Raw genomic sequence first — 10725 nt, 5'->3', positions numbered from 1 at the left:
TGCTGGAAATAAAGTTGGTAATGCTCAGTGTTTCTGTGCTGGGTAATGGAGGTGTGACACTTCACTCTTGCTGTGAAGGAAGGAGAAGCCAATTATGGTAATATTTTGTTTAGGTTCAGATGATGCTGAGATGCTGCTTCTGAAAGCTGCACTGCTTCAGGTCATGTCTTCATCAGAAGGTTGTGCCCCACTTGGTAGCACAGAGCAACTTTGATTTTAGCAAGCTGCTAAAAGGTATGTGATGGGGGTTTGTATTTCCTCCAGTGTTTTCTCTGGCTGTTTATAAAGTCCACAGCAAAAAGGAAGGTTTGCTTTTCTGTGGAGATAAAGGAACTGTTTTCTAAAAGTAGCCCATTTTAGTTTCTCTGTTATGTTTTTATTATTTATTAAGTTTTTGTTGTTTGGTCTTACTGTTGGATTGCCTTGGTGGTGACTTTTTAAAATGTGGTGTTGTTTCTCGAATGAGGGCCACAAAGATCCTACACAGGCTCCGAGAGGCTCAGACACCAGTGCTTTGTGCTGCTGATGTCAGGTCAGATGGGGGCAGCTCAGGTTCTGATTGCACTGCGACAGCTCCCTGACCTGTCACAAGAATAAATGAGGTTATTCATGAGCTGGTGATAGCAGGGATGCAGGGAGAGACATGAGTGTGAAGTTCCATTGTCTGGAGCAAGTATTGTCGTGGTACAAGCATTTGTTGAGTTAAATTCTGTATTTTGCTCTCCAGTTTGTCCATCCTTTGTCCTGCCTGTAGGTCACAGCTTTTCAAGGTTGCTGAGACTGATAGAAGAGATTTTATATTTCCATGCACGACCAGTGCTTTGTGCTGGGGTTAGCTGATGAAATCTCCCTCCAAGGGCTGGATTCCCACCTTGGGTTGGCCAGCCTTCGCTGCAGTGTGTCTGGGGATCCCATGACATGAAGATCTGTGAATTGCCAGCTTGTCTCACAGTTGTGTTCTAAACCCTAAAACAGGAGTGTTCTGAAGTCTCAGGCAGAGGAACCGAAGTGAAGTTTGTTTCTTGCGTTCACACCTCAGGTATCGTCACTGGAAAGGGCCTGCGGGAGGAGGTCCCTCCTCTTCTGCAGCACCATATCCTGAAAGTGGCTTTAGAACTTCCTGCCAACAAGTTTGCCTGGTTCAGAGGACAGGTAAGAGGCTGGTGCAAAGTTATGTTTGCTTGCTCTGTTGTCCTCAAATGTTTTCCTCTGGCATCGCCTAGTTTTAAATTAGTCCAGCCATTTTAGGGGTGACCCTTTTGTAAAGCAGCAGGAATTACAGTCTTAGCAGTAGTGAAAACTCCCTTCTGAGCTGGAAGGTTTTTTACAAGGAAAACATTTTTTGCCTCCCTGATGAACGGAGGAGAAGGTTGCTGTAGCTCTTTGTGTCTCTGGAGATGTTCCCTCACAAGAAAGAGTGTGCTGGTTTCCACTTGTCTGGAAAGCCTGAGCTGCAGACCAGGGAAATGAGCTACTGATGGGAGCCGTCCCACCCCTTCCCAAGGAGGATTCCAACATTTTTTAATGCTCTCCATAATTGGTGGAAACCATCAGGGCCCCAGCTCTATTTTACTGCAGGCTTGTCAAATAAGTACTCTGTCAAGACTTGGCTTGTCATGTCAGGAGAAAGGAGTGGACCTGGCTTTGAGGAGGTAGCAGGGATTGACATGGAATGATTAGGGAATGAAATATGATTGATGAGGGAAGTTGCTTTGTCTTGGGCCCTTTCAATAGTTGGGGGTTTCTGTTACTACGGTCTTCTTCCACTTTTCAGGAAAACATTTTGCAAATGAATGCAACGATGCTGGCTCATTGACTGCAAAGTAGTGTAAATGATCCCACTGGTTTCTGGCCTTGGGACTTTTGGGCAGGTCTGTAAAGTAACACGCTTACCTTGCGTATCATTGTCAGTGCAACATAGTCCTATACAGTGTTGCTGTAGCAGAGGAATTCTAATACATTTTTCTTGTAGGACATCTCTGAAACAGAGAAGCTATCTGGTGAAAAATCAGTCTTCTATTTACTGATGAAAATGTTTGTTACAAGTACCCACTCTCATCTGAAAACTTCCAGCAAACAATTAATCATCAAGGTACATATTTGAATTGAAATATCGGGATATTCACTATATCCCACTGGTCTGAAATGCCAGGATGGTAAATTTTTTTCTTGAAGCAGCAGATACCTTTACTGCATGATTGTGTGGTCGACACCTGATTCAGGTTTAATTTAGCGATGATTTTCTTTGTTAGATCAGTAGTTTTCTAAACTGTCCTACAGGCTATTGTTAAGGCGCACTTTTTTTCTGCCTGTGATGACATGAAGATGTACAACCCTCTGAAAGCAGTATAACCTGCTTTCCAGAAATTATAGAGGTATGGTGTGGAGAGTGTGATTGATAACTGGCTAGCTGCAAAAGGTCACGCAGACATGAGAGAGCTTTGCTGAGCACACAGGCACTCTCATGAAAACCAGCAAGGCAGTAAGCTTCTATTTCCTTGAGCACAGCTGCTATACGATAACAAGACCGATAACAAGACCTTGTAGCTGAAAGATAAGAGGGAGAAGCATGGTTAAACTAAAACTTACTCAAACAATGTAACCACAAAGGAATGTAGAAAGAGGCGTAGCTGACTTTTAGTCTGAGCACCAATCCTGAGCTTAACTTTTGCAATATGTATGAGCTGATTATAGAAGATATAAATGTGTGTATGCTACCTGAAATAAACGAGATTTGCTGACCATGATAGCATGAGGCTCTTCTCCTGCGGCTCCGGTTAACCCAACAGTAAGGTTTTTAGTGTCCACTGTGCAGTTGACAAGTCCCACTAGTGAGTGGAAAGAAAAGGCCTCTTGAGTTGAGGGGGTGAGGAGAGTGGCAGGTACTTCTTTTCATCGACCTGCTCTTCCTCTTTTCTTTCCCAAAAGAAGGAATCATGAAGTTACTGTACAAAAAGATCTGCATCTCCTGGAGTTTTGTATTTGAGGTGTTTTGAGGTTTATTTACACACCTCCCCCTTTGTTTCCTGGACAGGTTTTATGTGACAGTGGAGTGTTTGAGTACACATGGAAGGGAACTTTCAGTTTGGCTGGAACATTTGGATAATGCAACAGAAGACCAGAAGGAAGCAGTGATTCAGCTTTTGGAAAGGGTAACAGTGTTCAAATTAGCTGGATAAACAATGCAAAGAATAATTGTTGGGGGTTAGGTTTGTTCCTTCTTTCCCTAAAGAATTTTTTCCCACAAGTTACCAAGGAGACCAAGTGTTGGATACTTGAGAGTACTTAACTGAAACAAAGAGGTGGACAAAGGTGGAAGGGGGAGATAACGCAGGTGGGCTCTTCTTTTTCCTGCGTTCGGGGAGAGAGAGAGAATGGCTGTTGCTGGCTGGAAAAGTTTCACTGTGGCCAAAAGGATCCAGTCCTGGAAAATCTACTATCATCAGTTCTGCCTCGCCTTCGGCTTCTTCTTTGCTAGATGAGGATTGGAGAGTTTTTAGCAATTGAGAGGAAGGATACAAACAAGAGATAAGAAAATTAACAGCAGTAGTAAGGGAAGAAGAAAAAGGGAGATGTGGACAAGGACCACCAAAGCAAGGACCACCCCGACTAGGGAAAGACCAGTGTGCATTCTGTAAGAAATTTGGAAGCTGGAAGAACCAGTGCCCAGAACAAAGAAAAGGCGATGATTAAAGGAGACTGAAAAGCGGAGGGGGTGGTTGCTCACATCAAAGAAGACTGAGGAGGACCAGAGGATTTTACCCTAGGGGAGCCTCTGGTTGTAATCAAGATAGGGAACAAAGGAAAGGAAATGAAATTTTGGGGGGACACAGGGACAACGTACTCACTGTTAAATAAAGCTTTAATACCTATAACAGATGATTTTAATACCTATAACAGATGATTATGGTATGGTGAAGGAGGCAATTGGCCAACCTGAAAGTGTATTTATGTAGACCACTGAAATATAAACTTGGGAAACAATGGGGAATTCGTAAGTTTTTATACATGCCCAATGCCCCATCAGCACTTTTGAGTAGAGATTTATTGGAGCAACTAGAAGCAAAGATAATATTCAAAAATGGAGAGGTTATTTTGGAGGTTAAGGATTGACAATATGTGGAATGGTTAAGCTTAGTGTCAATAGCCAATGGGACCAAAACTAAAAGTGAAGAAGAGACTAGCAGAAAAGGAATGGATCAGGTATTTCCTGGGGTATGGGCTTCTAACATACCATTGAGGGCAAAGAATGCACCTCTAGTGCAAATTGAACTTAAAGAAGGAAAACAACCAGTTAGAGTTAAACAGTATCCCTTTAAAAAAGGAAGACAGGGAAGGGATTAGCCCAGTAATTGAAAACTTTTTGCAGATAGGGCTATTAAAAGAGTGTCAGTCTGATTTTAATACTCCTATTTGGCCTGTTAAAAAGCCTGATGGGTCAGACTGAGTAGTATACAGGATTTGCAGGCTGTTAATAGGCTAATTGAAAATTTGTACCCACTGATTGCCAACCCCTACACATTGTTAACCCATTTAACACCTGAACTAATTTGGTTTACCATTTTAGATTTGAAAGATGCTTTCTTTTGCCTTCCTCTCCATGAAGCCAGCCAGACAATTTCTGCATTTGAATGGGAAAGACCCAAGAATGGGCGCAAAACCCAGCTCACATGGACAGTTTTAACCCGAGGATTCAAACACTCTTCCATGATATTTGAAGAACAGCTTGAAAAATACTTGGAATCCTGGGAAGCCCCATCAGGAGAAGGACAGCTGTTGCAGTATGTAGATGACCTCCGGATAGCTACTTGAACTGAAGAGACATGCGTGGATCGGACAGTAAGCCTCCTAAACTTTTTGGGTCTACAAGGGTATCGAGTATCCCAGAAGAAAGCTCAGATAGTGAGGCAAAGAGTTTTCTACCTGGGCTACGAAGTCAGTGCTGGACAAAGGATCTTAGGGCAGGATGGCAAGGAAGCAACATGCCAGACCCCAAAACCCCAGACAGTAAAGGAACTGAGAACCTTTTTGGGCCTGACAGGCTGGTGTAGACTGTGGATTTACAATTGTGGATTTACAATCCCCTATATGCCTTGGTTATAGAAGGAACCAGAGACCTCCAATGGACAAAAGAAGCAACACGAGCCTTCAACCACCTAAAGAAGGTCCGCATGTCAGCTCCAGCCCTGGGACTTCCAGATGTGAGTAAACCATTCTTTCTGTTTCCTCACAAAAAGCAGGAGATTGCTTTGGGAATACTGGCACAAGACCTGGGCCTGTGTCACAGGGCAGTCACCTACTTTTCCAGGCAGCTGGATGCAGCAGCCAAGGGATGGCCAGGGTGCCTCAGAGCCACTGCTGCAGTGGTGATGAACATTCAGGAAGCACACAAGTTCACCCTAGGCCAGAAGATGACTGTGTCCCACAGTCATGCTAGAAGATGCTAGCAGATCTAGAAGATACTAGTGTCCCACACAGTGTCTGCAGTCCTGCAGGTAAAAGGCAGACATTGTCTTTCCACACAGAGGTTCCAGAAATACCAAGCCATAGTGGTAGAGCAAGATCATGTAGAAATTGTGGTAACTAATCTTGTGAACCCAGCTTCCTTTGTCAGTGGGGATACGGGAGAACCAGTGATCCATGATTGCCTGGAGACCATCAAAGCCACCTACTCCAGTCGCCCAGATCTGGAGGACACCCCTCTCGAGGACCCCGAGACTTGATTTACTGATGGAAGCAGCTATGTGATCAGTGGAAAAAGACATGCTGGGTATGCAGTTACCACGAGCAGAGAAGTAATAGAGTCTGGACCATTACCAACCAACACCTCTGCACAGAAGGCTGAAATAATTGCCCTAACCTGGACTTTAGGACAGGCAAAAGGAAAAAAAAATTATTATTTATACAGACTCAAAGTATGCATTTGGGATGGCTCATGCTCATGGAGCCATCTGGAAAGAAAGAGGACTGTTGAACTCACCAGGGAAAAGTATTAAACATTCCCAGGAGATAATAAAACTATTGAGGGCAGTCCTGCTACCTGAAAAAGTAGCCATCATGCACATCAAGGAAATGAGCAGGTGGACAGAAAGGCAAAAGAAGCAGCTAAAGGTGAGGTGATTATTGAGACAGTTGAGGCAGCCTTAATTCCAGATGGACATATTTCTACTGAAGGTAAGCCAAGGTATAGCAAAAAAGAACAAGATGCTAACTGAGAAAGAAAATGGAAGTTATAACCAAGAAGGGTGGGCAAACACAGATGAAGGGAAAGGAAGACTTGTGATTCCCTCTTACATGCCATGGTCATTGGTGAAAGAGGAACATGAGAAAACACACTGGGGAATAGACACTCTATATAACTATTTGAAGGACAGAATCATTTCCAGAATTTTGCAAACAACAGTAATTCCAGTGACTCGCCAATGTAGCCTTTGCCTCCAAACTAATCCCAAAACTATTCCTAAACCAAAGCTTGGACAGACTGGGAAAGGTTATGGGCCTGAGCAGCAATGACAAATTGATTTTTCAGAACTACCCAGGATGGGGAGGGTATCGATATTGGCATTTACAGAAACCTCTTCAGGGTGGCCAGAAGCTTTCCCTACCGGAACTGCCAAAGCACAAGAAGTAACCAAAGCATTGTTACAGGAAATAATACCGTGTTTTGGAGTCCCAGGCACAATGTCTTCAGACAGGGGGCCACATTTTATTTCAAAACTTGAGCAGCAAATTAGCCGGCACCTAGGCATAGACTGGGAACTTCATATCCCATATCATCCTCAGTCAAGTGGCCAGGTGGAAAAAATTAACCATCTGATTAAGCAGCAAATTGTAAGACAGGACAAGAAGCAAAGTTACCTTGGCCTAAAGCTCTTCCAGTAGCATTATTACGAATTCAGACGAAGCCAAGGACAAAAGAAAAATGAAGTTCTTTTGAAATATTGTATAGAAGATCATATGGGGTCCAAGAAGGAACAACACCTACCCAAGTAGGGGAAGAAACCCTACACGGGTGGTCCTAAACAGAGAAATTGAGAAACATGTGGCTGGGGCTCAAAGGAGAGAACTAGATGGGCCAGTACATAACATACAGCCAGGGGATTATGTATATGTTATGTCTTTTGCAGAAAAGACTCTGGAACCCCAGTGGGAAGGACCATTCCAGGTGCTCCTCACCACCTTTACTGCAATCAAGATCAGAGAGCAAAATGCCTGCATTCATCACACTCGAGTGAAGAAGGCTCCTGAAGTGATCTGGAGAGCCACACCAGGTGACAATGAACTAAAACTGAAGCTTATTCTGGAAAGTGAATGGTGTGTGTAAAATGTTAGAATAGGTCAATAACTTTTGAAGAATAGAAAGATTTGTAGTTGTTATGGAAAATCAAACAGGCATAGTTTGGAGAATTGTGGCCTTTGCAACCATCGTTATAGCCACCGCTGGGGTTAAGGCAACACCACACACATATAATGTGACAGGTATATAGAGGTGTCAAGGAAAAGCCTATGATTTTCACTCCAGTAGGTTTTTGGGGCATATGTTGAAGGTTACAAAGGCAATTTCTAGGAAAGGAAAAAACATTTGGGGATATGAATACATGTGCTCAGGACACATTCCATTAGTCTTAGCAAGAACCCATGAAACACATCCAAATTGGTCCTGAATGTTGTGACAAAGGTTCAGGCAAAGGCAGCCTGAGCATCCCTGGGAGGGAGGGAGGGAGGGAGGGAGGGAGGGAGGGAGGGAGGGAGGGAGGGAAGGAGGGAGGGAGGGAGGGAGGGAGGGAGGGAGGGAGGGAGGGAGGGAGGGAGGGAGGGAGGGAGGGAGGGAGGGAGGGAGGGAGGGAGGGAGGGAGGGAGGGAGGGAGGGAGGGACTACTACCCAAGAAGCAACTGGGCAAGATAATACTGGGCAAGAAACTAATCTCCAAGAAACTACTCCCCAGGACACTACTGACCAAGAAACTACTCCCCTAGGAAGTACTGGGCAACAAAGTGTTTGAAGTGCAATCACTGTGTTGTATGGCAAGACTGCAGGAAAAGAAAGAAGCAGAGAAGGAAGGATAGAATTGTTTGTCCAGACTGTGAAATTATTGCCCTTGTTTTTGCTATGTTCCTGTCCCAGCACGAAGAACCGGAATTCTGCACCAGAAAATGCAACAGCAGTTACGGAGTTCATCCTAGAGGGTTTCCCAGAGCATGATCCAAGACTGCGGATGTTTTTATCTCAGGTCCTTCCGCTCATGTACCTGACAACAGTGATGGGGAATGAAACCATCCTTTTCCTCCTGTGTGTGGATCACTACCTGCAAACCCCCATGGACGTTTTCATCTGCAGCCTGGCCTTCCTGGAAATCTGGTTTACATCCTCCACAAGCATCAAATGGTTTGTGATGCTGAGTTCTGGTCAGAACACTCTCTCACTAGGCAGCTGCTTTGCCCAAAACTATTTTTATTTTGCCCTGGGCTGCACAGAGTTTTTCCCTGGTTGTCATGTCCTTTGACCGCTGTGTTGCCATCTGCCACCCTTTGCTCTATGCTGACATCACAAAGCCTCAGCTCTGTGTCCACCTGGGTGTTGCTACTTGGGTCCTCGGCTTTGTCCTGCTGAGCTACCGCTGCTCTTCCTCTCTGAGCTGTCTTTCTGTGGCTCCAAGATCCCCCATTTCCTCTGGGACAACTCCCCCTTGTTCAAACTGTCCTGCTCTGACACCAGCCTGCTTTGGGAAACAGACTCTGTCTTCTTATCGTGTGTCGTGCTGGGCTCCTTATGTTTGACTCTGGCATTTGACATCTGCATCCTTTTCTGTGTTCTGCATCTTCCAGCAGCCTCTGGGAGGAAGAAAGCTTTGACCACGTGTTCTTCCCATCCCATCACCTTATCCATTGCCCGTGGGAGCTGCATTGCTCTCTGCACGTGTCCTGCAGAAGATGTTTCCTTGAGGACGAACAGAACTGGAGCTCTGCTGAACACAGTCCTGTTCCCATTCCTATATCCATTCATCTGCAGCCTTGGGAACAAATCTGTGATCCTGGCCCTGAACAAATCCATTGCCAGGCCAAGAACAAAGCCTTTCCTCTAAGCATGGTGCATTTCTGGAAAGCCATCCCAAGGATCTGGTATCATCTGTTACACAAAACCAGTGCCTGTGTGTGCAGCCTCCAAACACGGCTGCCTCAGGAGATTGATGCTCCTGCTGGGTTGTGTCAGGTTAAGAGAGAAGAGACTCATCTGCACTCCCAGACAGGGCACCAACAATGGCAGCAGGACAAACTCAGTTCATTCTCTGCCCGGGCTGCTCCCGGGCCCATCTCAGGAGAGCCACCAGCTCATTAAGAGCCCATCTCTGGAACAGAGAAGAGCTCAGAGGAACAGTGGCAAGTGACAATCCAAATTACAGCTCCTGAGCGATGCACACCTTGTCCCAGCTCCTTTCCTGGGACAGCCATCAGCCCTGCTTTGAAACCCCAAAGTTTGAAACCCCAAAGTCACCCTCCCAGTAAAGAAAGACTTTCTCCTGTGCAGTCTAAACTCTCCCTGGTACAGCTTTGAACCATTCTCACACGTTCCATCCCAGGATATCAGGGAGAAGAGAAAGGGAAATGCAGGGCAGAGCCAGGGGGGCAGCGAGATGGGAGTGTGCAGCCTGCAGGGACACAGCAGCAGCTGTGGGACAGCGCAGGACAAGCTGTGCTGGACGTGGCCAAGGGCCTGGCAGGGCTGGCAGTGCCCAGGAGAAGCCAAGTCTTGGTGCCCTGGGGCACAGCAGGGTCTGTGCCACCAAGGGCTGGGAGGGGACACCTTGTCCTGAGGCCCTGGGGCCTCCTGGCACAGCCCCAGCAAGGCTGGGTACTGTCACCCCCTTGTCCTGCCCTCAGCATCCCCCCACATCCCAGTGGCCCCAGGGATCTGCTGGGACCAGTCCCTGGGGAGCCTTGGTCAGGAATGGCCCTGGGGGGCTCCTCAGTGCTCCCAGGGACTGCAGGTTTTTCAGAGCACTTTGGGTTTTGCTTTTGCCTGGGAGTCTCTGAGGGGTTTGTGCAATCACGGCCTCCAATTGTCTGCTGTAATTAGTCCCTTGAGATGTTTTGTCACTAACAACACTCAGTGGGGCTCATTAATGCCTCAAGTTACTCAAGAGTCATTAAAGTACTACTTTTTGACACTGAATCACTCTGAGAGGTTTGTGCAGTCATGGCCTCCAATTATCTGCTGTAATTAGTCCCTAGAGAGGCTTTGTACTGACACTCAGTGGGGCTCATTAATGCTCTGAGATACTCAATGTCTTTTAAGGTACTTTGGGTTTTCCTTCCCACACTCCGTCTCTGAGAGGTTTCTGGGCACTCTTGGCCTCCAGTTCTCTCCTCCAAGGAGTCCATGAGGAGCCTGTGTTGGGGATGGACCTCAGTGGGCCCCAGGAATGCTTTGAGACACGTTGGGTTTTTCCTCTGACTTGGACTCCTGGAAAGGTTTGTGCCATCTCCTCTCAGGCCCTGAGGGCTCAGCACCAAATGCACCACGGGGCTCTTTGGGATCAAGCAAGTCCTGACAAACCACGGCTCTGCCTTGATTTCCCTCTGCTCTGGTGCAGTTCATTAGGAAGGTTTTGTACTGCAGTTATGGAGAAAGATTTCAAAGAGCTTCTAAGAAATTCACATTCCTGTTATAAAGGGTGTGTTTTATTACTGTTCTCTTTGGAGCAGAGGTGATTGCAGCATTCTGTG

The 10725-nt window shown here is 46.1% G+C and overlaps 1 protein-coding gene across 1 annotated transcript; it reads left to right on the top strand.

Moving 5' to 3' along the window:
- Window positions 1–2386: 2386 nt before the first annotated feature.
- LOC136304175 (olfactory receptor 287-like) lies at window positions 2387–9050 on the top strand (the record flags this gene model as incomplete). Its single annotated transcript, XM_066207804.1, is given in 7 exon segments — window positions 2387–2788; window positions 3035–3152; window positions 4568–5201; window positions 7128–7271; window positions 8126–8482; window positions 8484–8614; window positions 8617–9050. Coding segments are annotated over 3 exon segments (831 nt in total), but the record flags the coding sequence as incomplete, so codon positions are not given.
- Between the last annotated feature and the right edge of the window lie 1675 nt (window positions 9051–10725).

This window comes from Chamaea fasciata, unplaced genomic scaffold (assembly GCF_029207755.1).
Source record: "Chamaea fasciata isolate MVZ Bird 193981 ecotype frontalis unplaced genomic scaffold, bChaFas1.0.hap1 SCAF_56, whole genome shotgun sequence".
Lineage (NCBI taxonomy): Eukaryota > Metazoa > Chordata > Aves > Passeriformes > Sylviidae > Chamaea > Chamaea fasciata.
This window is presented reverse-complemented; position numbering and strand designations above follow the sequence as displayed.